The sequence below is a fragment of the Ranitomeya imitator genome, chromosome 1 (assembly GCF_032444005.1).
Source record: "Ranitomeya imitator isolate aRanImi1 chromosome 1, aRanImi1.pri, whole genome shotgun sequence".
Classification (NCBI taxonomy): domain Eukaryota; kingdom Metazoa; phylum Chordata; class Amphibia; order Anura; family Dendrobatidae; genus Ranitomeya; species Ranitomeya imitator.
Window position 1 is genome coordinate 343997175 of NC_091282.1, and position 27644 is coordinate 344024818.

At 46.5% G+C, this 27644-nt stretch overlaps 1 protein-coding gene across 1 annotated transcript in view; it reads right to left on the reverse strand.

Moving 5' to 3' along the window:
* MED13L (mediator complex subunit 13L) overlaps positions 1 to 27644 on the reverse strand; it is a 210554-nt gene that overhangs the window by 47988 nt on the left and 134922 nt on the right. The window contains exons 8-18 of the mRNA XM_069759849.1: positions 26674 to 26839; positions 25349 to 25447; positions 24419 to 25141; positions 24043 to 24265; positions 23238 to 23340; positions 22978 to 23087; positions 17183 to 17273; positions 13929 to 14149; positions 13569 to 13774; positions 12543 to 13471; positions 10571 to 10750 (exon numbers count right to left, since the gene is read on the reverse strand). Of these exons, the coding sequence (XP_069615950.1) occupies positions 10571 to 10750; positions 12543 to 13471; positions 13569 to 13774; positions 13929 to 14149; positions 17183 to 17273; positions 22978 to 23087; positions 23238 to 23340; positions 24043 to 24265; positions 24419 to 25141; positions 25349 to 25447; positions 26674 to 26839 (3051 nt within the window). The remainder of the gene's footprint in view (positions 1 to 10570; positions 10751 to 12542; positions 13472 to 13568; positions 13775 to 13928; positions 14150 to 17182; positions 17274 to 22977; positions 23088 to 23237; positions 23341 to 24042; positions 24266 to 24418; positions 25142 to 25348; positions 25448 to 26673; positions 26840 to 27644) is intronic.

Genomic DNA, 27644 nt, shown 5'->3' on the forward strand with positions numbered 1-27644 from the left:
CTGCCAATTCTGGCCAGGTGTCTAATTTTGATGCCCAGTAATCAAATGGGATTGACGGTTGAGGGAGAACATCGATAAGGGATGAAAAATAGTTTGTAACCATACTGGACAAATGTTGTCTCCTGTCACTTTGAATTGATGCTGCAGTACCTGTCCTGTCTGCGGTCATAGCAAAATCACTCCACAACCTGGTCAGAAAACCCCTCTGGCCAACGCCACTTCTGATTTCTGCCCCTCTAACTCCTCTGGTCTGCTGGCCCCTGCAGCTCGTGTGAGAACGATCACGGGCGCTGTGTGCAGGGAATGCCAGAAGCAAACGGTCAACAAGAGTTGATTGTTTGGTTGCTAATATTAGTTCCAAGTTCTCATGTGGCATTATATTTTGCAATTTGCCTTTATAGCGAGGATCAAGGAGGCAGGCCAACCAGTAATCGTCATCGTTCATCATTTTAGTTATGCGTGTGTCCCTTTTGAGGATACGTAAGGCATAATCCGCCATGTGGGCCAAAGTTCCAGTTCTCAAATCTGCGGTTGTGCTTGGTTGAGGGGCAGTTTCAGGCAAATCCACGTCACTTGTGTCCCTCCAAAAACCAGAACCCGGCCTTGCCGCGCCACCAATTTCCAGTGGCCCCGGAAAAGCTTCCTCATTAAAAATATAATCATCCCCATCATCCTCCTCGTCCTCCTCTTCGCCCGCTACCTCGTCCTGTACACTGCCCTGGCCAGACAATGGCTGACTGTCAACAAGGCTTTCCTCTTCCTCAGCTGCAGACGCCTGATCCTTTATGTGCGTCAAACTTTGCATCAGCAGACGCATTAGGGGGATGCTCATGCTTATTATGGCGTTGTCTGCACTAACCAGCCGTGTGCATTCCTCAAAACACTGAAGGACTTGACACATGTCTTGAATCTTCGACCACTGCACACCTGACAACTCCATGTCTGCCATCCTACTGCCTGCCCGTGTATGTGTATCCTCCCACAAAAACATAACAGCTCGCCTCTGTTCGCACAGTCTCTGAAGCATGTGCAGTGTTGAGTTCCATCTTGTTGCAACGTCTATGATTAGGCGATGCTGGGGAAGGTTCAAAGAAGGCTGATAGGTCTGCATACGGCTGGAGTGTACGGGCGAACGGCGGATATGTGAGCAAAGTCCACGCACTTTGAGGAGCAGGTCGGATAACACCGGATAACTTATCAGGAAGCACTGCACCACCAGGTTTAAGGTGTGAGCCAGGCAAGGAATGTGTTTCAGTTGGGAAAGGGAGATGGCAGCCATGAAATTCCTTCCGTTATCACTCACTACCTTGCCTGCCTCAAGATCTACAGTGCCCAGCCACGACTGCGTTTCTTTCTGCAAGAACTCGGACAGAACTTCCGCGGTGTGTCTGTTGTCGCCCAAACACTTCATAGCCAATACAGCCTGCTGACGTTTGCCAGTAGCTGCCCCATAATGGGAGACCTGGTGTGCAACAGTGGCAGCTGCGGATGGAGTGGTTGTGCGACTGCGGTCTGTGGACGAGCTCTCGCTTCTGCAGGAGGACGAAGAGGAGGAGGAGGGGGTGCGAACGGCTACAGCCAACTGTTTCCTAGACCGTGGGCTAGGCAGAACTGTCCCAAACTTGCTGTCCCCTGTGGACCCTGCATCCACAACATTCACGCAGTGTGCCGTGATGGACACGTAACGTCCCTGGCCATGCCTACTGGTCCATGCATCTGTTGTCAGGTGCACCTTTGTGCTCACAGATTGCCTGAGTGCATGGACGATGCGCTCTTTAACATGCTGGTGGAGGGCTAGGATGGCTTTTCTGGAAAAAAAGTGTCGACTGGGTAACTCGTAGCGTGGTACAGCGTAGTCCATCAGGGCTTTGAAAGCTTCGCTTTCAACTAACCGGTAGGGCATCATCTCTAACGAGATTAGTCTAGCTATGTGGGCGTTCAAACCCTGTGTACGCGGATGCGAGGCTAAGTACTTCCTTTTTCTAACCATAGTCTCATGTAGGGTGAGCTGGACTGGAGAGCTGGAGATCGTGGAACTAGCGGGGGTGCCGGTGGACATGGCAGACTGAGAGACGGTGGGAGATGGTATTGTTGCCGCCGATGCCCTAGATGCAGTGTTTCCTACTACGAAACTGGTGATTCCCTGACCCTGACTGCTTTGGCCTGGCAAAGAAACCTGCACAGATACTGCAGGTGGTGCGGAAAATGGTGGCCCTACACTGCCGGAAGGGATGTTGCGTTGCTGACTAGCTTCATTGGCCGAGGGTGCTACAACCTTAAGGGACGTTTGGTAGTTAGTCCAGGCTTGCAAATGCATGGTGGTTAAATGTCTATGCATGCAACTTGTATTGAGACTTTTCAGATTCTGTCCTCTGCTTAAGGTAGTTGAACATTTTTGACAGATGACTTTGCACTGATCAATTGGATGTTGTTTAAAAAAAATGCCAGACTGCACTCTTTCTAGCATCGGATACCTTTTCAGGCATTGCAGACTGAGCTTTAACCGGATGGCCACGCTGTCCTCCAACAGGTTTTGGCTTTGCCATGCGTTTTGGGCAAGATACGGGCCCGGCAGATGGAACCTGTTGCGATGTTGATGCCTGCTGCGGCCCCTCCTCCTCCGCTTCAGAACTGCTGCCGCCTGCACCCTGTTCCCCCAATGGCTGCCAATCGGGGTCAAGAACTGGGTCATCTATTACCTCTTCTTGTAGCTCGTGTGCAACTTCGTCTGTGTCACCGTGTCGGTCGGTGGTATAGCGTTCGTGATGGGGCAACAGTCTCATCAGGGTCTGATTCTTGATCATTACCCTGCGAGGGCAATGTTGTGGTCTGAGTCAAAGGACCAGCATAGTAGTCTGGCTGTGGCTGTGCATCAGTGCACTCCATGTCAGATTCAACTTGTAATGGGCATGGACTGTTAACTGCTTCACTTTCTAAGCCAGGGACGGTATGTGTAAAGAGCTCCATGGAGTAACCCGTTGTGTCGCCTGCTGCATTCTTCTCTGTTGTTGTTTTTGCTGAAGAGGACAAGGAAGCGACTTGTCCCTGACCGTGAACATCCACTAACGACGCGCTGCTTTGACATTTACCAGTTTCACGAGAGGAGGCAAAAGAGCTAGAGGCTGAGTCAGCAAGATAAGCCAAAACTTGCTCTTGCTGCTCCGGCTTTAAAAGCGGTTTTCCTACTCCCAGAAAAGGGAGCGTTCGAGGCCTTGTGTAGCCAGACGACGAACCTGGCTCCACAGCTCCAGACTTAGGTGCAATATTTTTTTTCCCACGACCAGCTGATGCTCCACCACTACCACTACCCTCATTACCAGCTGACAATGAACGCCCCCGGCCACGACCTCTTCCACCAGACTTCCTCATTGTTTTAAAAACGTAACCAAACTAACGGTATTTGTTGCTGTCACACAACTTACACGGTGAGCTATAACTTCAGTATGATTTAGCTACCCCTTTACAGGTGAGTGAGACCACAACGAAAACCAGGCACAATGTTACACACTCTGTTGTTGGTGGCAACAAATGAGAGAGATGCCACACACGCAGGACTGTCACTGAAGCACAAATGTAAATATTAATCTCCCACTGATTTGATTTTTTTTTTTTTTTTCAGGGAGACTAGGAAAAAAAAAAATAGAATAAAATGATTTTTTCAGGGAGAATTTAGAAAACAAATAAAACAAAAAAAGGCTTTCTATGGCCCACTGAGTGAGAGATGACGCACACAGGAGTCAGGAGTGGCACACAAGCCCAGAGGCCAATATTTATCTCCCACTGATTGATGTAGTGATTTTTTCAGGTAGATTTTGGAACCCAAATCAAGCTAAAAAAAATAATAGGCTTTCTATGGCCCACAATTGGAGAGAGAGAGAGAGATGGCACACCCAGGAGTCAAGACTGGCACACAAGCAGAAAGGGCAATATTAATCTCCCACTGATTTTTTTTTTTTTTTCAGGGAGACTTTAGGGAAAAAAAGTAATAGAATAAAATGATTTTTTCAGGAAGAATTTAGAAACCAAATAAAATAAAATGATTTTTTCAGGGAGAATTTAGAAAACAAATAAAACAAAAAAAGGCTTTCTATGGCCCACTGAGTGAGAGATGACGCACACAGGAGTCAGGAGTGGCACACAAGCCCAGAGGCCAATATTTATCTCCCACTGATTGATGTAGTGATTTTTTCAGGTAGATTTTAGAACCCAAATCAACCAAAAACATAAATAGGCTTTCTATGGCCCACTATTTGTGAGAGAGATGGCACGCTCAGGACTGGCACACAAGCCCAGAGGCCAATATTAATCTCCCACTTTTTTTTTTTTTGTTCCAGGGAAAATTTATAAACCCAATAAAAAAAATAATAAATAGGCTTTCTATGGCCCACTATCTGAGAGAGAGAGATGGCACGCTTAGGACTGGCACACAAGCCCAAAGGCCAATATTAATCTCCCTTTTTTTTTTTCAGGGAGAATTTATAAAACCAAAAAAAATAAATAAATAGGCTTTCTATGGCCCACTATTTGTGAGAGAGATGGCACGCTCAGGACTGGCACACAAGCCCAGAGGCCAATATTAATCTCCCACTTTTTTTTTTTTGTTCCGGGGAAAATTTATAAACCCAATAAAAAAAATAATAAATAGGCTTTCTATGGCCCACTATCTGAGAGAGAGAGATGGCACGCTTAGGACTGGCACACAAGCCCAAAGGCCAATATTAATCTCCCACTGATTGATTTATTGATTTTTTCAGGTAGAATTTAGAACCCAAATAAAGCAAAAAAAAAAAAAATAGGCTTTCTATGGCCCACTGAGTGAGAGATGGCACACACAGGAGTCAAGAGTGGCACACAAGCCCTGAGGCCAATATTTTTCTCCCACTGATTGATGTAGTGATTTTTTCAGGTAGATTTTAGAACCCAAATCAAGCAAAAAAATAAATAGGCTTTCTATGGCCCACTGACTGAGAGATGGCACACACAGGAGTCAAGAGTGGCACACAAGCCCTGAGGCCAATATTTTTCTCCCACTGATTGATGTAGTGATTTTTTCAGGTAGATTTTATAACCCAAATCAAGCAAAAAAATAAATAGGCTTTCTATGGCCCACTGAGTGAGAGATGGCACACACAGGGGATGGCACTCTAGCAGAAATGTCAATCTTAATCTCCCACAAAAAAAAAAAAAACGGAGTGTCCAACAATTACTATCTCCCTGCAGTAATCTCAGCCAGGTATGGCAGGCAGCAATAAGGAGTGGACTGATGCTCAAATTAAATAAAAAGTGTGGACAAACAAAAAAGATAGCTGTGCAGAAAGGAAGGAACAAGAGGATTTGTGCTTTGAAAAAAGCAGTTGGTTTGCACAGCGGCGTACACACAGCAATGCAGCTATCAGGGAGCCTTCTAGGGCAGCCCAATGAGCTACAGCGCTGAGGGGGAAAAAAAAAAAAAAAAGTAGCTTCCACTGTCCCTGCACACCGAAGGTGGTGTTGGGCAGTGGAAATCGCTACAGCACAAGCGGTTTGGTGGTTAATGGACCCTGCCTAACGCTATCCCTGCTTCTGACGAAGCGGCAGCAACCTCTCCCTAAGCTCAGATCAGCAGCAGTAACATGGCGGTCGGCGGGAACGCCCCTTTATAGCCCCTGTGACGCCGCAGACAGCAAGCCAATCACTGCAATGCCCTTCTCTAAGATGGTGGGGACCAGGACCTATGTCATCACGCTGCCCACACTCTGCGTTTACCTTCATTGGCTGAGAAATGGCGCTTTTCGCATCATTGAAACGCGACTTTGGCGCGAAAGTCGCGTACCGCATGGCCGACCCCGCACAGGGGTCGGATCGGGTTTCATGAAACCCGACTTTGCCAAAAGTCGGCGACTTTTGAAAATGAACGACCCGTTTCGCTCAACCCTACTGGCTACATACTGGGGAACCTTGTGGTTCGTTTGAGAGGCCATTAGGTCGACGTCCGGAACTCCCCATCTCTGACATATTTGGTTCAAGACGGTGGGATGGCGAGACCACTCGCCTGACGCGAGGCCCTGACGGCTGAGGAAGTCGGCTTCCCAATTGTCCACCCCTGGAATGTGGACAGCTGAGATGGCGGGAACGTGGTTCTCTGCCCAGCGTAGAATGTTTGACACCTCCCTCATGATCTGCTTGCTGCGAGTCCCTCCCTGATGGTCTATGTAAGCCACGGCCGTGGCGTTGTCCAACTGAACGCGGACAGGGTTTCCCGCGAAGAGGGGCTGCCAGCGGAGGAGGGTCAGAAAGATCGCCCTGATCTCCAAGAGATTGATGGGGAGAAGGGTCTCCTGAACCTTCTAGCGACCGTGCGCTGTGTGATGGAGAAAGACCACACCCCACCCCTGAAGACTGGCGTTGGTGGTGATGATCTGCCAGCGGAGGGGGAGAAATGACCTCCCGCGCACGATGGAGGCGGAAAGCGCCCACCAAGTGAGAGACTGTCTCACATTGAGAGGAAGGCGAATTGGGCAATCTAGGAAAAGTGGGTTCTTGTCCCAGGCAGACAGGAGAGCCAGCTGGAGAGGGCGAGAGTGAAATTGAGCGTAAGGTACTGCTTCCTTGGAAGCGACCATTTTCCCTAGAACTTTCATACAGAGCCGCAGAGGAACCAGGCGCTTTAAGGCTTTGATGCCCTGGCGGAGAGAGAAGAACTTCTTTTTCGGGAGGAAGACGCGAGCTTGGATGGTGTTGAATTCCATTCCCAGGAACTCGAGGTGTTGAGTTGGAATCCAGGTCGACTTGTCCCTGTTGATTATCCAGCCGAGGCGGATCAGTGTGTCCAGAGTGATCTGGAGACTCTGGCCGCAGTCCTGGTGGGACGGACCCTTGACCAGAAGGTCGTCGAGATAGGGGATTATGGGGATCCCCTTTAAATGAAGGATGGCCATGACTGCTGCCATAACTTTCGTAAAGACCCTAGGTGCGGACGCTAGGCCGAACAGGAGAGCTGTAAACTGGTAATGTTGGTCCTGGATCCCGAAACGAAGGAACCTCTGATGCTGCTGACAAATCGGAATGTTCAGGTACGCATCCTGGATGTCCATAGAGCACAGATATTCCTCCGGTTCCATGGAAGCAATCACCGAGAACAATGACTCCATCTTGAAGTGTCGAACCCGAATGTGGCGGTTCAACTGTTTGAGATCCAAAATCGGGCGGAGAGCCGTCTTTTTTTCGGAATCACGAACAGATTTGAGTAAAAACCCGAAAACAGCTCACGGTAAGCAACAGGAACAATCACTCCTAAGGTGAGGAGGGCATCGACGGCCTGGAGGAGTCCTGGGGCATGGGACGGCTGCTTGGGTGGGCGGGAGAGGAAGAAACGTTTTCCTGGGGGCGAAGAAAATTCTATTTTGTAGTCTGATGTGACGATCTCCCTGAACCAGGCGTCGTCGACTACCAATAAAGAAAGATTTCCAGGTGGGGGTGACCCGTCATTTTGAAGAGAATCTGTGGCCACGAGATCCAGAAGGTTTAGAGGTGCGGCTCTTAGCCCTCCAGTGAGGGGTATGCCTGAAGGAAGGTTTTCTCCATTCCCAATGAGCGGAAGAACCGCCAGAGAAGGAGAAGGGCCAGAAGGGACGAAAGGACTGGGGTCCCCTACGATTAAAGGGGCGCTTAGGCCTGGATTGAGGGAGAGAGGTGCTCTTTCCACCTCTAGCGATGGAGATGATCTGGTCTAGCTTAGTGCCGAAGAGCCTGGAGCCCTGGAACGAAAGGCCAGTGAGAGACTTTTTAGAAGTGGGGTCAGCGTTCCATGCCTTCAGCCAAAGGACACAGCTAAATGGCAATGATGTTGCTGTTTGCTCCTGCGGAACAAGCAGCCGCATCCAAGGAGGCATTTAACAGATATTTCCCCGCGTGTGCAACCTGGTCCGCTAAATCAGCTAGTTCCTCCGAAGGAGCCGAAGCAACGATGCCCCTGCGAAGTATCTTGGCCCAGGCAGACAAGGCTTTCGCCACCCAAGGGGAGGCAAAGTTCAGGCAGAGAGAGGCGCCGGACGCCTCAAAGGCTGATTTGCATAAAGCCTCAATTTGCCTGTCCGTAGCGTCCTTAAGGGATAGACAGAACTGTCTACGAGGATAGACGAGAGACAGGCGGGTCTACCTTAGGGAAATCAGACCATTTGCTGACTAGGTCTGGATTAAAGGAGTACAAGATATCCAGACGCTTTCTCCCTGGAAAACGTTTTCCGGGTTGTTCCCAGTGTCTAGAGGTAATATTCTCAAACTCTTTGTGATTGGGAAAAACTCTAGAGGGCCGTTTCACCCGTTTGAATGAAACAGAGTCCTCCTGGGACGTGGAACCCTCCTCCTTAAGTTCAAGGGTTTGAATAATAGCTGAAATAAGGCTATCTATCATGTCCTGCGTGCCAGAGGTTTGATCTGTATCTGAATCAGACCGAGTGCGAAAGTACATCTGATCCGATGTCCGCCTCAGAGGAGAGGGCACGGGTGGAGGGGGGTATTCTAGATGGGTTCCGGAGAGCTGGATGAGGAGCTAGACAGAGTCCTCTTTCTGGATCCTTTCTCCAATCTGACCCTGTGCGGGTCGTGGTCAGGTGCGAGCGAATCGCCGTGGGAGGCATTCGTGGCACTGGTGGCAGAAGATAGAAGCGGCAAGCGTTCCAGGACCTGTACCAGGTAATGGAACACTTTTGTCAGGTCTGAGACTGACAGACATAGCAACAGCCCACTCCGGGGGAGTGCACTCATCCCGAGCAATAGGAGCTTCCTGAGGGACAGACATGGAAGGAAGGACTGCAGGACAGACAGAAAGGCGACTGCTGGCCTGAAGCCCACTTTCTTACAGCGTGCACAAGGGTAATGGGTCACCGTGGGTTTGTAGCTGGAGGCCTGTGTGGGGGTTGGGCATAGGTAGAGACTGAATGAGGACTGCAGCAGGACGCTATAAAGGCGATACTGCTGAAGAGGGCTCTAGCAGAACGCTATGCCGGCGATACTGCTAAGTGAGGACTGCAGCAGAACGCTAAGAAGGCGATGCTGCTGAAGGGAGTAAAGCCGAGGAAGGAGGCAGGGAATGCAGAGCCTACCAGACACCCAGCGACTGCAGAAGCTGCGCAGGTACAGTGTCCCCCTCCGAATCCTGAAGACACTGCAGGAGCCCGCCAAGAAGGACGCAGTTCTCTCTGGCCATGCGACGCTGGAGCGAGCGGTGGGCGGGCAAACCTGTGTTCGTACACAAGAAAAAGAAACCGGCGTCCTGATAGGCTGACGCGCCTAAGGAGGTGTGTCGGAGTGGAGAGCCGAGGCAGTGCACAGCAGAGGGGGAGTGCCCGATGCTGGAGAAAATGAAAGTGCGGCGCTGATAAACCTAGACCGGCAGGGGGCGTGGCCTAACGAAAGGAAGGAGAAGGCTGCAATATGCAGGGAATCACGCGATTAGGCGGGAAATTTTAAATCTAGAGACCGGTGAGCGCTGCCCGGGGGGTAACTTGCTAACTTGCTTGAATCCGGCTCCTTGGTGTCTGAGGATCGCATCAGAATCCCTCGGAGAAGAAGAGGGTCCTGGGACTAAAGATCCTCCTTCCCGCACCACCTCCGGATGACTACAGTCTTCCTCTCAGCCCTCTCCGAGGAGAGGGGTGAGGAGGGGAAAAGGCGAGAACTGGCCACCAAGAAGTCACCCTGAAACACCCGTAAGGGTGAAAGAGGACGAAGTCCTGCCAGCAGGTCCAAGAGTGGGCGATGCGGGGAGTGCCACACTGCACTCTCGGTCGTTTAAATGTGGGAAAAACAGGGTGAGAATCTGCACCCTGTTACCCGAAGAAGTGAATCTGAAAGAGAAAAGGAAATTATTAATAAGACACAAAAACCCTGTAAAAGAAAATAATGCAGATCTGGTGTTAGATCCAGGTTTGCCTCCTACAGACGCTAAGCAAAAACTAAGTTGCATTGTGTCTGTCGAAGGGTGTATACTGCCGAGGAGGAGTTAACGTTTGCTTATTTGCATAGTGTCAGCCTCCTAGCGACAGCAGCATACACCCATGGTTACCTGTGGCCCCCAATGAAGCAAGAAAGAAAGTAGTATGGTTTGGACAATGAGGGGACTGAGTCAAAATTCAAAAGTATGTAAAAGTATGTAAAACGGCCAGTGATATACTTACAAAGGTGATGCAGTCCTTCACACAGTGGATGGCCTGACAACCCGACGTGCGTTTCGGCTTGTAGCCTTCGACAGGGGGTGGTGGGTTGTACTTATTATATGTGGATGTGTGTCCTTGCGACTTTTTTCTACTCTTTTTAGACTATTTTTATTATATCCGGTGATTATACTTATGCATTTATGTCCCATTGTGTTTGTCCTGATTTTTAATTTTATGTAAGAAATAAAAATATACTTTTTTGGACTTTTTGGTCTGTTTTTTTTGGGAGACAAGTGCCTATATACCTGGACTACTACATTCATGTGTAAAAATGTGCTGACAAATTCCATTCAAAATGTATCCTACAGCACAGTAAGCACAAGTATACCATTTACTATTAAAGAGCACCAACAGTGGAAACCTGACCATCATACCATAGGATCCACGTCCAGCCATCTTGTGAAACTGCTGCCACGTCAGGGGACCCTGCACATGCTGTATATTCTCCCAGGTCCGTCCTGTCCTTTTCTTTTGGATGGCATCCTGCAGGAATGGCTGTAGGGATAATAGCATGCGCACCACATCCTGAGATGGGAGCATGCTTACATCAAGCACTAAAGAGAAAAGGTAGGGACAAATTCGATTACTTGGATCATGCTTTTTTTTTTCTTCTTTCTTTATAAGAACATTACTAAGAACCACAAAAGCTCACAAAGACCAATGCAAAAATTTTGACAACTTTCAGCAAACAGCATGTATTTAAATAACACATTCACATTTGCAGAAAAGTGTCATCTTTAGGTGGGTTTCCTGGGCAGTTAGGCCTCTTTCACACTTCAGTCTTCAGACGTCAGTCAAAATCCGTCGCTGTGACGGATCTGTCAAAAATAGTGAAAAACGGAAACAGATCCGGTTTTTTGACGGATCTGTATAGCTGATCCGTCGAAAAAACGGATCCGTTGCATCCAGTTTTTCATCCATTTCTTCGACGTATCCGTTTTTTTATATCTCCAAATGGGAGGCTCCCAAATGTGATTGGCTACTGGAAAATAATGGAAACCTATATATTGAGTGTTTTAACACCCCATCTTTGAGAGCTTGTAGAGCAAGTGGCAGAAATGGAAGGAGTTCTAGCAAATATTGTGACCATCTATGCATCTATCAATCAGGCAGGTTGTTGGCAGGCTTCTTGCTGGTATGCTTATTGCTGGCACATTGAGGAATGAAGCCACATGGCAGGTTTATATATAGATTTGGGGTTGTCTGGCCAATAGGCTACTAAAATACAGTTTTGGAGCATGCTCAGTGTAGAAAAAAAAACGGAATCAGTCGCTGGATTTCGTCATGTGATGGTAAGCGACGGCTCCTGCGCCCATAGGCTTCCATTCCAGCCAACGACGGACTCCGCTGGATCCACTCGCTGTCCGACTTTTTGACACAGACAAAAAAACGTTACTTTTTCCGTCCTCTCCAGATGACGGATAAACAAATTCCGACGGACCCAGGGCATGACGGACGAAATGTGAGGCCATCCGTCACTAATACAAGTCTATGAGAAAAAGACAGATCCAGCGAATTTGCTGGACTTGTTTTTTTTTCACAAAACAACGGATTTTGACTGAAATAAAAAGACTGAAGTGTGAAAGAGGCCTTAGGTTCTGACGGCCTGCTATGATGGCAGCTTAGATACACTGTAGCTAAAGATTCTGAACAGTCCCTCCATGCAGTACACTCTTATTGAGACCTGATGCTCTACACAAGAACAAACTCACCACAAGTTCATCTGAGATGAGACTAATCAGATACTGTATATGGTGCAGACAAAATTAGGTATAACTACTGCTGTACCTATGGCTCAGTGAGGTCTTCTACTTGACAACATCTTATAGCTTTTTGTATTACTTTTTCCTCTATCTCTGCTGGTCTATCAGGTTGGGGGAGGTAATCAGGGAGTAATGTATACCCTTCCAAGCAGGATTAAGTATTCATAAAAATAGACGCTTTTGATTGTCAACATCACTTTTCAACATCATGATCAAACTGCATTAGGCAATGGCTAGAAAGCAATCCCTGTGATCAGTGTAACAGACACCAGAGGCGAAGGGACAGAGAAGTGCCTGGATATGGCTGGCATCAAGTACTGCGCTATTCTCAATATTCAGTTTATGTATGACTCCTGGGTATAAGCTTCACCAGTGAGACATGATGCCCTCTGCCTAAAAGTATAGGTGATCATGTCTAGCAACCTGGATTATAGGAAAATATCATTAACCTCTTACAGAATTGCCTATTACAGTCCTAGAAATGGTAGAAAAGTCACCGCTACTGAAGAGGAGTAGATTACAGTGATATATAGACAGATCACATGCAGTTGCATTAATGACCTTCATGATTTTAAATGCTCACCATTGTTGTGTGGCCAAAGGTGGAAGGTTGCATTTCTGACCAAAGATTCATCAACTCTTCCACCGGTTGGATTATCCACATACTGTCTTCCCTGCTCTAGTGCATTCAAGCATTCTGGCCAAGCGTCTGAACTTTCCACCCTCACTTTGTCCAAGTTAGTATTGGGTCCTTCCAAAAAATACTCGGATTTGTTACAGGAAAGGTCCCACGTTCCCCCAGTAATGGTGAAAGGCCTAGTGCATTGACTCTGCAGAAGTAAAAGAAGGGCAGGTGGAGGAGGGTCCTCACTTCTCCTTGCTGCCTCTCTCATGTTTAGTCTTCTTTCCACTGCCTGCCCAATGTAGGAGGATCTACCAAATATGTCCATCTCATCCTCAATAAACAGGCCAGAGTGGTAACCGAGTCTACGGTTGACAATGGCACTGAAGCCACAGGTGCAACGATACTGGTCTTCATTCGAAGAGTCTGGGATGTAGATGCCTACATCAGATCCTTTGATGTTTAGATTGCAGGCACATATGCAACAACTATCAAAGTTCCTGTCCTTGAAAATGTTTAGCACAGAGTCAGAGAGAAGTAATGTAACGTAAAGGCTGTGGGCCTCAGGAGCGGGGTGACTGCTGGCGGGCTCAACAGAACTCAATGGTCTTGTAGTAGATGGAGTAGAAGCTGGAGAACAGAGGTCTGTGCTGTCATACTTCACTGAACCTTGGCCACTTGCCCCTCCAGCACCTTTTGGAGTTCTAGGAGTTCTTGGTGTGCGAGGAGTGGGCACAGAAAACCTGGGAGTAGCTGGAGAAGGCAAGACGCCACCAGTTCCCCCATTGCTGGGTGGAGCAGTGCTACAAGGAGCAAGAGGGGTGTTGGTCTGTGGAGTGTTGAGCTGCAGGTAATCTTGGTCTGTCAAACTCCCTTCACTTGGCACATTCCTATAAATGGGGAGAAATGGAAAATGTGTGAAGAAAAAAAACAAAACACAAATTTCAGAATCACCCAATGCAACAATTGCACAGTAACTATACTCACATATAGCCATCTCTGTTAAAAGAAGCAGCAGGTGGTAAAGGAAGGTGTTGAATTTTTGGAGGGGCAGCCCAGGAGGGTCGATATATGCAGGCATCTGGTATTTTCAAGAACAGCAGGCACTGACTGGGCAATGATTTAAGTGGTGCAAACATTGAGGTTCCCAGAAAGGGTTGATAGGAAGGGACTCTGTACACATAGGAAAAGTCCTATTGCAAAACAAATCACTGTTAGAAGAAAAAACTAACACGAAACATGTACAAGAACAAGATGTGCGCGTAGCATGACTGATACCACATTTAGTTCTATTCAGCTAATGTGCTTTTAAGAAAAGATATAAAGTCACAGGGAATACATCCATACCTTAATCTCCTCAGGTTTAGGACTGCAAAGGCCTTCCTCAATTTCCATTTTGAAATCTACGTGTTGCATGGAGGCCAAATTAACCATTGGACTTTCCATCATACCAAGAGTAGTTGCAGTGTCTGTGCCCATGGTATCCTTGTACATCATAATAGGGGAAAAGGCAGGATGTTGCTCTAGAGATGGCGGGGTGGGAAACATCCTCTGCAGATCAGCTGTTGCTAAAGGAAGTAAAAGGCAATACATAATGGGGAAGGGTTCACAATGTTAAAACAGCAAGGCTTTGGATGTGCAACTTCTTTAAAAGGAGTGTTCTGAACTTTAAAAGTCATCCACTAGCCACTAACTTGGGGATAACTTTTCAACGCGATGACGTCACTACACTACTACCTACCATCTGCTGTGTGGAGCATCAGTGCACCAGAGACTAGCGTCGGGAAAAGGTTTGTTAGGTTTTTTCCTTTATGTGTATCGGATGTGTGCCTACATATAAGCAGCTATATGGGGGCTCATACTGTATGTAGTGGGTGATGTAAGGTCTCACAAGGTGAAGAGAAGCATGTGATGGCACATCTACTATATAATTGTCTAAGGGTCACTTCCGTCTGTCTGGCTTTCTGTCTGTCACGGATATTCATTGGTTGCGGCCTCTGTCATGGAAATCCAAGTCGCTGATTGGTCATGGCAAAACAGCCACGACCAATCAGCGACCGGCACAGTCCGGCGGAAAAATGGCCGCTCCTTCCTCCCCGCAGTCAGTGCCCGCTCCGTACTCCCCTCCAGTCACCGCTCACACAGGGTTAATGCCAGCGTTAATGGACCGCGGTGTAACACACTCCATTAACGCAGCTATTAACCCTGTGTGATCAACTTTTTACTATTAATGATGTGTATGCGGCATCAATAGTAAAAAGATCTAATGTTACAAATAATAATAATAATAAAAAAGGTTATTCTCACCCTCCGCCGTCGCGTCCTCACCTCGGCAGTGCAAGCGGCAGGTTCCGGGGCCAAGGATGGTATGCGAGAAAGACCTTCCATGACGTCACAGTCATGTGACTGCGACATCATCACAGGTCCTGTGCTCATCCAACCCTGGGACCGGAAGCTGCTGCGTGCACCGCACACAAGCGCCAGGACTACAAGGGCTCCCTCGGAATGTGAGTATATGTTTATTTTTAATTTTAACTCTTTTTTAACTTGTTACATACGTGTCTGGGCAATATACTACGTGGCTGGGCAATATACTACGTGGCTGGGCAATATACTACGTGGCTGGGCAATATACTACGTGGCTGGGCAATATACTACGTGGACATGCATATTCTAGAATACCCGATGCATTAGAATCGGGCCACCATCTAGTACTATATATCAGTGTTCCCCAACTACGGTCCTCAAGAGCCACCAACAGGTCTTGTTTTCAGGATTTCCTTAGTATTGCCCAGATGATAATTGAATTACCTGGAAAGGCAAGAATTCCATCATCTGTGCAATACTAAGGAAATCCTGAATATATTACCTGTTGGTGGCTCTTGGGGACTGGAGTTGGGGAGCACTGCTATATATAGTGGGGCTCACACCATATAGAGTGGGGCTGTGTGGAACACATACCATATATAGTGGGGCTGTGTGGTGCTCATACCGTATATAGTGGGGCTGTGTGGTGCTCATACCATATACAGTGGGGCTGTGTGGAACACATACCATATATAGTGGGGCTGTGTGGTGCTCATACAGTATATAGTGGGGCTGTGTGGTGCTCATACCGTTTATAGTGGGGCTGTGTGGGGCTCGTACCATATATAGTGGGGCTGTGTGGTGCTCATACCATATGTAGTGGGGCTGTGTGGCGCTCATTCCATATGTAGTGGGGCTGTGTGGTGCTCATACCATATACAGTGGGGCTGTGTACCATATATAGTGGGGCTGTGTGGGGCTCAAACCATATATAGTGGGGCTGTGTGGCGCTCATACCATATACAGTGGGGCTGTGTGGCGCTCGTACCATATACAGTGGGGCTGTGTGGGGCTCGTACGATATATAGTGGAGCCGTGGTGCTCATACCATATGTAGTGGGGCTGTGTGGTGCTCATACCATATGTAGTGGGGCTGTGTGGCGCTCATACCATATGTAGTGGGGCTGTGTGGCGCTCATTCCATATGTAGTGGGGCTGTGTGGTGCTCATACCATATACAGTGGGGCTGTGTACCATATATAGTGGGGCTGTGTGGGGCTCAAACCATATATAGTGGGGCTATGTGGCGCTCATACCATATACAGTGGGGCTGTGTGGCGCTCGTACCATATACAGTGGGGCTGTGTGGGGCTCGTACGATATATAGTGGAGCTGTGGTGCTCATACCATATGTAGTGGGGCTGTGTGGTGCTCATACCATATATAGTGGGGCTGTGTGGAGCTCGTACCATATATAGTGGGGCTGTGTGGTGCTCATACCATATGTAGTGGAGCTGTGTGGTGCTCATACCATATGTAGTGGGGCTGTGTGGCTCTCATACCATTTGTAGTGGGGCTGTGTGGCGCTCATACCATATGTAGTGGGGCTGTATGGTGCTCATGCCATATGTAGTGGGGCTGTGTGGCGCTCACACCATATACAGTGGGGCTGTGTGGCACTCACACCGTATATAGTGGGGCTGTGTGGTGCTCATACCATATACAGTGGGACTGTGGTGCTCACACCATATATAGTGGGGCTGTGTAGTGCTGACACCGTATATAGTGGTGCTGTGTGGTGCTCACACTGTATATAGTGGGCTGTGTGTGGCTCATACCATATACAGGGGCTGTGAGGGGCTCATACCGTATATAGTGGGACTTACTGTAAAATGATAGCTTAGCGAATCATGCATTGAACAAAGGGTTGGACAAAATGACCCTTGAGGTCCCTTCCAACTAACATTTAATGATTCTATGACAGTGAAACTCGTACTGTATATAGTGGGGGCTCATACTGTATAGAGTGGGGACTGAATTAATATAAAATAATGATATTAATATTGAGCAGTATTAATTTAATCCTATTAGTGCAGCCCACAAAATAGTCACGGTCTCATGTAGCCCTTGGGAAAATAAATTGTCCACCCCTGCTCTAGTGGGTCAATGCCCAAAAGCCATAGCATACATTGTTACCATCCAACCAGCTATACAGTGAGCCTATGCAAGTCCCAAGCTTTAAATCACTGTCTTACAAGTCAGCAAACATCCAGAAGGCAAAGGATTCTACTTACTTGGCAAGTACGGAACTGTTGCTTTGCCAACATTACGATCCTCTGACCCGCTCAAGGGAACTTTCATTGCACGAGTGCCTGGTGATCCCGCCTAAAAGGTTTAAAACCAGGGAAAAAAATTATGTAATGAAAAGGCTTAACCCCTTAAGCCCCGAGGGTGGTTTGCACGTTAATGACCGGGCCAATTTTTACAATTCTGACCACTGTCCCTTTATGAGGTTATAACTCTGGAACGCTTTAACGGATCTTGGCGATTATGACATTGTTTTCTCGTGACATATTGTACTTCATGGTAGTGGTAAAATTTATTCGATATAACTTGCGTTTATTTGTGAAAAAAACGGAAATTTGGCGAAAATTTTGAAAATTTCGCAATTTTCCAACTTTAAATTTTTATGCCCTTAAATCACAGAGATATGTCACGCAAAATACTTAATAAGTAACATTTCCCACATATCTACTTTACATCAGCACAATTTTGGAACCAAAATTTTTTTTTGTTAGGGAGTTATAAGGGTTAAAAGTTGAACAGCAATTTCTCATTTTTACAACACCATTTTTTTTTTAGGGACCACATCTCATTTGAAGTCATTTTGAGGGGTCTATATGATAGAAAATACCCAAGTGTGACACCATTCTAAAAACTGCACCCCTCAAGGTGCTCAAAACCACATTCAAGAAGTTTATTAACCCTTCAGGGGTTTCACAGGAATTTTTGGAATGTTTAAATAAAAATTAACATTTAACTTTTTTTCACACAAAATTTATTTCAGCTCCAATTTGTTTTATTTTACCAATGGTAACAGGATAAAATGGATGCCAAAAGTTGTTGTACAATCTGTCCTGAGTACGCTGATACCCCATATGTGGGGGTAAACCACTATTTGGGCGCATGGCAGAGCTCAGAAGGAAAGGAGCGCCATTTGACTTTTCAATACAAATTTGACAGGAATTGAGATGGGACACCATGTTGCGTTTGGAGAGCCCCTCATGTGCCTAAACATTGAAACCCCCCACAAGTGACACCATTTTGGAAAGTAGACACCCTAAGGAACTTATCTAGATGTGTGGTGACCACTTTGACCCACCAAGTGCTTCACAGAAGTTTATAATGCAGAGCCGTAAAAATAAAAAATCATATTTTTTCACAAAAATGATCTTTTCGCCCCCAATTTTTTATTTTTCCAAGAGTAAGAGAAGAAATTGGACCTCAAAAATTGTTGTGCAATTTGTCCTGAGTGCGACGATACCCCATATGTGGGGGTAAACCACTTTTTGGGCGCATAGCAGACCTCGGAAGGGAAGGAGCGCCATTTGACTTTTCAATGCAAAATTGACTGGAATTAAGATGGGACGCCATGTTGGTTTGGAGAGCCCCTGATGTGCGTAAACATTAAAAAACCCCACAAGTGACACCATTTTGGAAACTAGACCCCCTAAGGAACTTATCTAGATGTGTTTTGAGAGCTTTGAACCTCCAAGTGTTTCACTACAGTTTATAACGCAGAGCCGTGAAAATAAATTTTTTTTTTTCTCAAAAATTGTTTTTTAGCCCCCAGTTTTGTATTTTCACAAGGGTAACAGAATAAATTGGACCCCAAAAGTTGTTGTCCAATTTGTCCTGAGTACGCTCATACCTCATATGTGGGGGAGAACCACTGTTTGGGCGCATGGCAGAGCTCGGAAGGGAAGGAGTGCCATTTGGAATGCAGACTTAGATGGATTGGTCTGCAGGCGTCATGTTGCATTTGCAGAGCCCCAGATGTACCCAAACAGTACAAACCCCCCACAAGTGACCTCATGTTGGAAACTAGACCTCCCAAGGAACTTATCTAGATGTGTTGTGAAAACTTTGAGCCCCCAAGTGTTTCACTACAGTTTATAACGCAGAACCATGAAAATAAAAAATCCTTTTTTTTCCCCACAAAAATGATATTTAGCCCCCCAAATTTTTATTTTCCCAAGGATAACAAGAGAACTTGGACCCAAAAAGTTGTTGTCCAATGTATCCTGAGTACGCGGATACCCCATATGTTGGGGTAAACCCCTGTTTGGGCGCACGGGAGAGCTCGGAAGTGAAGGAGCACTGTTTTACCTTTTCAATGCAGAATTGGCTGGAATTGAGATCGGACGCCATGTCGCGTTTGGAGAGCCCCTGATGTGCCTAAACAGTGGAAACTCCCCAATTCTACCTGAAACCCTAATCCAAACACACCCCTAACCCTAATTCCAACGGTAACCCTAACCACACACCTAACCCTGACACACCCCTAATTCTAATCCCAACCGTAAATGTAATCCAAACCCTAACCCTAATGGGAAAGTGGAAATAAATACATTTTTTATTTTATTATTTTTCCCTATGGCTAGGTTCACATTGCGTTAGGGCAATCCGTTTAGCGCTAGCGGATTGCGCTAACGCAATGTCTTTTTAGGTGTCGCGTTTAGTGGTCGCGTAAACGTCACCGCTCTGGAAGATCGGGGATCGGACCTCGGGCGCGCTGCGGACGCTGCAAGCAGCGTCCGAGGCGCGCCACAAAAGAACGGCACCTTGCTAGCGCGAGCCGAAAATGGCACGCTCTAGCGATGCACTACACCCGAAAATCACATTGCTGTCAATGGGTGCGCTAACGGACCCGTTGCACGGCGATAATTGCGACATTTTCGCCGTGCAACGCTGTCCGTTAGCGTTAACCCATTAACGCAATATGAACCTAGCCTAACTAAGGGGGTGATGAAGGGGGGTTTGATTTACTTTTATAGCGTTTTTTATATCGGATTTTTATGATTGGCAGCAGTCACACACTAAAAGACGCTTTTTATAGCAAAAAAGTTTTTGCGTCTCCACATTTTGAGACCTATACCGTATATACTCGAGTATAAGCCGAGATTTTCAGCCCAAATTTTTGGGCTGAAAGTGCCCCCCTCGGCTTATACTCGAGTCATGGTAGCGGTGGGGTCGGCGGGTGAGGGGGTGAGGGCGCTGAGGTATACTTACCTAGTCCCAGCGATCCTCGCGCTGTCCCTGCCGTCCCACGGGCTTCTGTGCTGCAGCTTCTTCCTCTCTTCAGCGGTCACGTGGGACCGCTCATTACAGAAATGAATAAGCGGCTCCACCTCCCATAGGGGCGGAGCCGCTTATTCATTTCTCTAATCAGCGGTGCCGGTGACCGCTGATAGAGAAAGAATCTGCGGCACCGAAGACAGGAGGGGACAGCGCGAGGATCGCCAGGACTAGGTAAGTATAGCATATTCACCTGTCCTCGTTCCAGCCGCCGATCCATCTTCCCGGCCGGCGCCTCCATCTTCCCGGCGTCTCTGCTCTCTGACTGTTCAGGCAGAGGGCACGATGACGCATACAGTGTGCGCGGCGCCCTCTGCCTGATCAGTCAGAGCAGAGACGCCGGGAAGATGGAGGCGCCGGAACGAGACGCCGGGAGCTGCAATCAAGGGAGGTGAGTATGTGTTTTTTTTTCTTTATTGCGGCAGCGGCGGCACAAATTTATGTGGAACATCTATGGGGCACAGTGAACGGTGCAGAGCACCGTATATGGCACAGCACAGCTATGGGGCACAGTGAACGGTGCAGAGCACCGTATATGGTGCAGAGCACCGTATATGGCACAGCACAGCTATGGGGCACAGTGAACGGTGCAGAGCACCGTATATGGCACAGTGAACGGTGCAGAGCACCGTATATGGCACAGCACAGCTATGGGGCACAGTGAACGGTGCAGAGCACCGTATATGGCACAGCTATGGGGCACAGTGAACGGTGCAGAGCACCGTATATGGCACAGCACAGCTATGGGGCACAGTGAACGGTGCAGAGCACCGTATATGGCACAGCTATGGGGCACAGTGAACGGTGCAGAGCACCGTATATGGCACAGCTATGGGGCACAATGAACGGTGCAGAGCACCGTATATGGCACAGCTAGGGGGCACAATGAACGGTGCAGAGCACTATATGGTTCACACCTATGGGGAAATATGAACGGTGCAGAGCACTATATGGCACAGCTATGGGGAAATAATGATCTATTTTTATTTTTGAAATTCACCGGTAAATGCTGCATTTCCACCCTAGGCTTATACTCGAGTCAATAAGTTTTCCCAGTTTTTTGTGGCAAAATTAGGGGGGTCGGCTTATACTCGGGTCGGCTTATACTCGAGTATATACGGTAATTTTTCCTTATTTTGGTCCACAGAGTCATGTGAGGTCTTGTGTTTTGCGGGACGAGTTGACGTTTTTATTGGTAACATTTTCGGACACGTGACAGTTTTTGTTCGCTTTTTATTCCGATTTTTTTGTGAGGCAGAATGACCAAATCCCGCTATTCATGAATTTCTTTTGGGGGAGGCTTTTATACCGTTCTACGTTTGGTAAAATTGATAAAGCAGTTTTGTTCTTCAGGTCAGTACGATTACAGCGATATCTCATTTATGTCATTTTTTTATGTTTTGGCGCTTTTATACGATAAAAGCTATTTTATAGAAAAAATAATTATTTTGGCATTGCTTTATTCTGAGGACTATAACTTTTTTATTTTTTTTGGTTACGATGCTATATGGTGGCTCGTTTTTGGCAGGACAAGATGACGTTTTCAGCGGTACCATGGTTATTTATATCTGTCTTTTTGATCGTGTGTTATTCCACTTTTTGTTCGGCGGTATGATAATAAAGCGTTGTTTTTTGGCTCTTTTTTTTTTTTTTTTTTTTTTACGGTGTTCACTGAAGTGGTTAACTAGTGGGACAGTTTTATAGGTTGGGTCGTTACGGACGCGGCGATACTAAATATGTGTACTTTTATTGTTTTTTTTTTTGTTTTTTTAGATAAAGAAATGTATTTATGGGAATATTTTTTTTTTCTTCTTTATTTAGGAATTTTTTTTTTATTTTTTTTTTTACACGGTGGAAATTTTTTTTTTTTTTACTCTTTCACTTTGTTCCAGGGGGGGACATCACAGATCACTGATCTAACAGTGTGCACAGCACTCTGTCAGATTGGTGATCTGACAAACAGCCGGGCAGGATTAGAGCTGCAGCTGCAGCCTGCTCCTGCCCCAGAAGTGCTCCCTGCAGGACCCGGATGCAGCCCCGCGGCCATTTTGGATCCGGGGACTGCAGGGAGAAGACGCTCGGTACACGGTGAGTACATCACCGTGTACCGATCGTCTCAGGGAAGCCCGCAGGGAGCCCCTTCCCTGCGCGATGCTTCCCTGCACCGCCGGCACACCGCGATCATCTTTGATCGCGGTGTGACGGGGGTTAATGTGCCGGGAGCGGTCCGTGACCGCTCCTGGCACATAGTGCCGGATGTCAGCTGCGATAGGCAGCTGACACCCGGCCGCGCTCCCCCCGTGAACGCGGCCGATCGCATATGACGTACTATCCCGTCACTGGGAATTAAGTCCCAGGGCACCTCGACGGGATAGTACGTCATATGGGATTAAGGGGTTAATCCTGTTATTTGGTAGTCTGAAATTCTGATAGTAAAGGTATATTTTCCACACTGAGCTGCAAAATAATCTGGAATATCACAAGAACAAAATCAATAAACTGAGCAGAGAAAGACAAGCGTGCAAGTGTGTAATGTTAGAGCACGAGCATGCACTAGAGCTACATTACAATAAGATTGCATTTGTTCCGTCAAACTATCTCTTTCAAGATTATAAGCAGATGAAAACTTTTGAATGCAATATAACACAAATGTAAGGAGCTTTTACGATCAGGATATCTTTATTGTAATGGTTATGTTTTTTTCTTGTAAAGAAAAGACTTTATAACATACCAGGTCCTCATCTTCAGAGTTATCAAATATGTTGTCCAGGTCATTGAGAGAAGGTGCCAAATCAGTGACCTGTGTGAGACTAGCTGCCACCCCACGGTCCTGCCGTGGGTCTGAAAGACAATTGCCAAGGAAAGATTTTGTTTAGCATCGTTTTGTGCAGGCATCTTAGCATAGTCACATATACAACTCTGCATTCTATTATACATAACCATAAAGGAAGATAAAGATCACCTGACATGTATCAAAGTTGGAATATCTACCTGTCTTTGACATGGGGCTAAAAATGGACATGGCATCTTTCCCATCAGGCACTGGTGCAGTATGTTCTGTAGGTGATGCATCTTTATCAAACTCCTCATCAGCCTGCAAAGACATGACATGTGTACCAAAAATTAGTACAATTCAACCAAAAAAAGATGAAAAAAGAATAATGAACATCTAGCCAAAATTATTAACATTTCTTTTGCGACTTTAGTAATATGGTAATCTGGGAAGGTGGAGGGTTACATCAAGGCCACTGACAACCACATCAGGCTATGTTGACACGTTGCGCTTTTGCAGCTTTTTTTAATGCAAAGTTTATAAGCTGTGTTATAAGCAGCTTAAAAAAAAAAGCAAATTGTGCTACATTTTTGCTGCGTTTTTATTAGGGTATATTTGTCTCTCACGCATGCTGATAAAGCTTGGTACATAAACAAAAATCTCTGATTCAACTTAATCAGGTTTGGGCACCAAAAAGGCAGCAAAACCTGATACCTGAGCTTTCTGCACTACCCATTGCTTTCAATGGGTGAAAAACGCAGTGACATGCAGCATTTGGCAAAACAGCAGCTCTTTGACAAAACAGGAAAAAAACAACAAAATGTGTGCATGAGATTTCTGAAATCTCATACTTTGCTGGTACCGTGAAATGCAGCTGAAAATTTGCATTAAAAAAAGCAGCAAAAACACAAAGTATGAACATAGCCTTACACTAGGATGTAGCAGCAGCCTACAAAGATATTTAGCAGCATCACATGTGCCATGGCCAAAGCTGCCCTAGCTTTTTTATTTTTTATATATCACCTTTTGCTTCCGAGAAAGGTCCCGTTCTGCTACCATCTTGCATTTTTTGCTAGCAGTGGTGAAACTGTACTTAATATCTCCATCCTCAAATGTGTATGGATCAGTGGATTCCCCAAAGCCTTCGCATGGATGTAAGGGAAGCTGGTCGGCATAATTAAGGTCTGAAAGAACTTGGCGCTTCTCATCCAAGACTTTGAATCGTTTGTTGGGCTGAGACAGTAGCCTGAAATCATGGAAAGAAACCATAAGATTTAGAAAAATCAGAGTCTGCTTATTACTCACGTTGAATATCTGCTTTGTGTCAATGTCTGACACAGGTGCAAAAACATTTCAAAGTGCAGACTACGCGTCATCAGGTCAGTAAAGTCTTTCCTACCTTTTAAGTGCAGTGCTCTCAGCTCCCACCTCCTGCTTGGCTTCGTACCACTCTCCCTGGATTTCTGGTGGACGAAAATCTTGGCTACCAACAGTTGGAAGCTTGTAACCATGCCAGCTGTCCTCTACATCCCGATTTTGGGGAAGACCGGCACAATACAAACTGGTCTCACTCATTTCTGTAATCAAAGGCAAGCCAAGGCTAGCCGCCATTAGCGTCCTGTCATCGAGTGGTTGCATGTCTAAACCATTAGGGTAAAGATTCGAGACAGCCACTTCTTGATCAGGAATTTCTACTTCTTGTTGAGGAGGCTGTGGACTAAGAGTGGGGGGCATTGGTGAGGCAGGCGAATGTGGGGAGTCTGCAGGAGGAACGGGCAATAATTGATCTAATTCCCCTGCCGGAGTTATACTAGAAAACTGTCTATTTGATGTAGTGGTGGTTGTTCCAGCTGCAGGCTCTGTTCCTTGGCGTTGCTGCACAGCTTGTTCCTGTGTCATGCATTGTTCACTATGGGTTGGAGATGGTCGGTGATGGAATGGAGTTGTGGCCTTTTTCTGCAGTTTGTCTGCCTTCTCCTGGCGATCATTAGGTTTGTGCTTGGAAGATGCAGAAGGCTGTAGGGTACAGTTGCTGGAAGAGGGGTTGCCACCCACACAAGTCTGGGAAACAGAGGGTGGACGAGTTGAATTTTGTGCACCCCGCTGCTTGGATAACTTGTGCCTGCAGAAAGAAACAACATGTGGCAGATCCAAAAAATGCAAATGAAACACCGTGCACTGGCCCATTTTCTTCAACTTGCTTAACTGTTCACAATAACAGTAGTATTGACCGGGGTGCCCAAACTTTTACATGCCACTGTACTTATTACTTAATGCATTGGAAAGTCCCTTGAATCTCTCAGATATATTGGTCTGGCCTTGAGCTCACCTGGAGCATAAACAGCTGACTCTCTGGGTAGGATCCACAAAGTCCCAAGGCGTTCTGCTAACTGTCACTTCCTCCTCTTGCTGGTTGGGAACATTTGATCTACAGGAGAAAAATACCAAGTCAGTTTCTGAAAGGTTTCTGATCAAATTTAACCCCCGAGGTATTTTCCGTTTTCCACTCCCCTTCTTCTCAGAGCTATAACTTTTTTATTTTTCCCGTCAATATGACCAGGACTTGTTTTTTGCGGGACGAGTTGTATTTTTGAACACCACCACTGGTTTTTACCATGATGTGTACTGGAAAACGGGGGGGAAAAAATCCAATTGTGGTGAAATTGCTTTTTGTTTGGCTTTTTTACTAGGTTCACTAAATGCTAAAACTGACCTGCCATTATGAGTCTCCAGGTCATTACGAGTTCATAAACACCAAACATGTCTAGGTTATTTTTTATCTGAGTGGTAAAAAAAAATCTAAACTTTGTTTTAAAAACATTTTTAAAAAAAAATTGCGCCATTTTCAGATACCTGTAGCGTCCCCATTTTTCGTGATCTGGGGTCGGGTGAGGGCTTATGTTTTGCTCGCCAAGTTGACGTTTTTAATGATATCATTTTGGGGCAGATACGATCTTTTGATCGCCCGTTATTGCATTTTAAAACGTAATTGTGGCATTTTTTATTTTTTCTCGCTACACTGTTTAGCGATCAGGTTAATCCTTTTTTTTTTACTGCTAGATCGGGCGATTCTGAACCGGCGATACCAAATATGTGTAGGTTTGATTTTATTTTTATTGTTTTATTTTGAATGGGGTGAAAGGGGGGCGAGTTTAACTTTTATATTTTTTTTATATTTTTAAAAAAAACTTTTTTTTTTTTTTTTTGGCATGCTTCAATAGTCTACACAGGAGAGTAGATGCTGCCACAATCCGATTGGCTCTGCTACATAGAGGCGATGTTCATATCACCTGTATGTAGTAGAATTGCTCACTTGCTATGAGTGCCAACCAGTGGGTGGCACTCACAGCAAGCAGGCACTGACAGCGATACAGGACTCCAGGAGACCTCAGGTTGTCATGCCAGCATATCGGTGACCCGCGATCACGTGACGGGGGGTGGGTGTTGTCACTGGTTTGCGTATTTCCGGCGTGATTGCCAGAAGCAGGATTTCAATGCCGCTGTCGGAGTTTGAGCCCGACATGTCCCTGGAAAGATGTGGGCTCAGCGCCGAAGCCCACTTCAAAGGGAGGGAGTCCGATATTGGCGTAAATGTAAGCCCGATATCGGAACGGGTTTAATATAACTGATCTCAACTTTCATGACTAGCCTTACATTGATGGACTTCTGTTCAGGATGCATTCCCTCCAAGCTCTCTGAGCCATGTGACTCCGCAACTTCAAATAACTTCTCCCTCCACGTTTTGGACTGTGCCTCGAATGGCTGACACAATCTCCTGTTGACTGGCCATTGCTACTTGCCGATACAGATCTAATGTCTCCTGGAAGGTTGAAAAGAAATGTTTCAATTAAACCAACATAACTGCAGTGATATTTAAGGAATCACCGGCCTTGGAGGATGTTCCTTCTGCTTTTTTTCTAGAAAATTAAACAACTGATCACAGACATGGCACAAAACTAAAGTCATTTCAAATGGCAAGTTTCTGTCACCCCAAAAATGGCCTATAAACTAAGGCCACTGGCATCAGGGAAACTACAGCATTCTGTAATGCTGTAGATAAGCCCCCCATGTGTCCTGAAAGATGAGAAAGAGAGGTTAGATTATACTCACCCAGGGGCGGTCCCGCTGTGGTCTGGTCCGATGGGCGTTGCGGTCCGGGGCCTCCCATCTTCTTACAATGACGTCCTCTTCTTGTATTCACGCCGCCGCTCCGGCACACTTTGTCTGCCCTGCTGAGGGCAGAGCAAAGTACTGAAGTGCGCAAGCGCCAGGAAAGGTCAGAGAGGCCCCCACTGCGCACTGTACAAAGTACATCTGTGCGGAGCCACAGCGTGAATACAAGAAGAGGACGTCATCGTATGAAGATGGGAGGCGCTGGACCGCAGCGGGACCGCCCCTGGGTGAGTATAATATAACCTGTTTTTCTTACCTTTCAGGATACATCGGGGGGCTTATCTACAGCATTACAGAATGCTGTAGATAAGCCCCTGATGCCGGTATCAAACAGTACTCTTCATCAATCTGGCTCCAACTTTCTCTGATTGCTGTTGCCAGATCAGCCTTGCAGGTTGGAGCCTTGTCATGGACCATTTTCTTCAACTTCCACCAAAGATTTTCAATTGGAT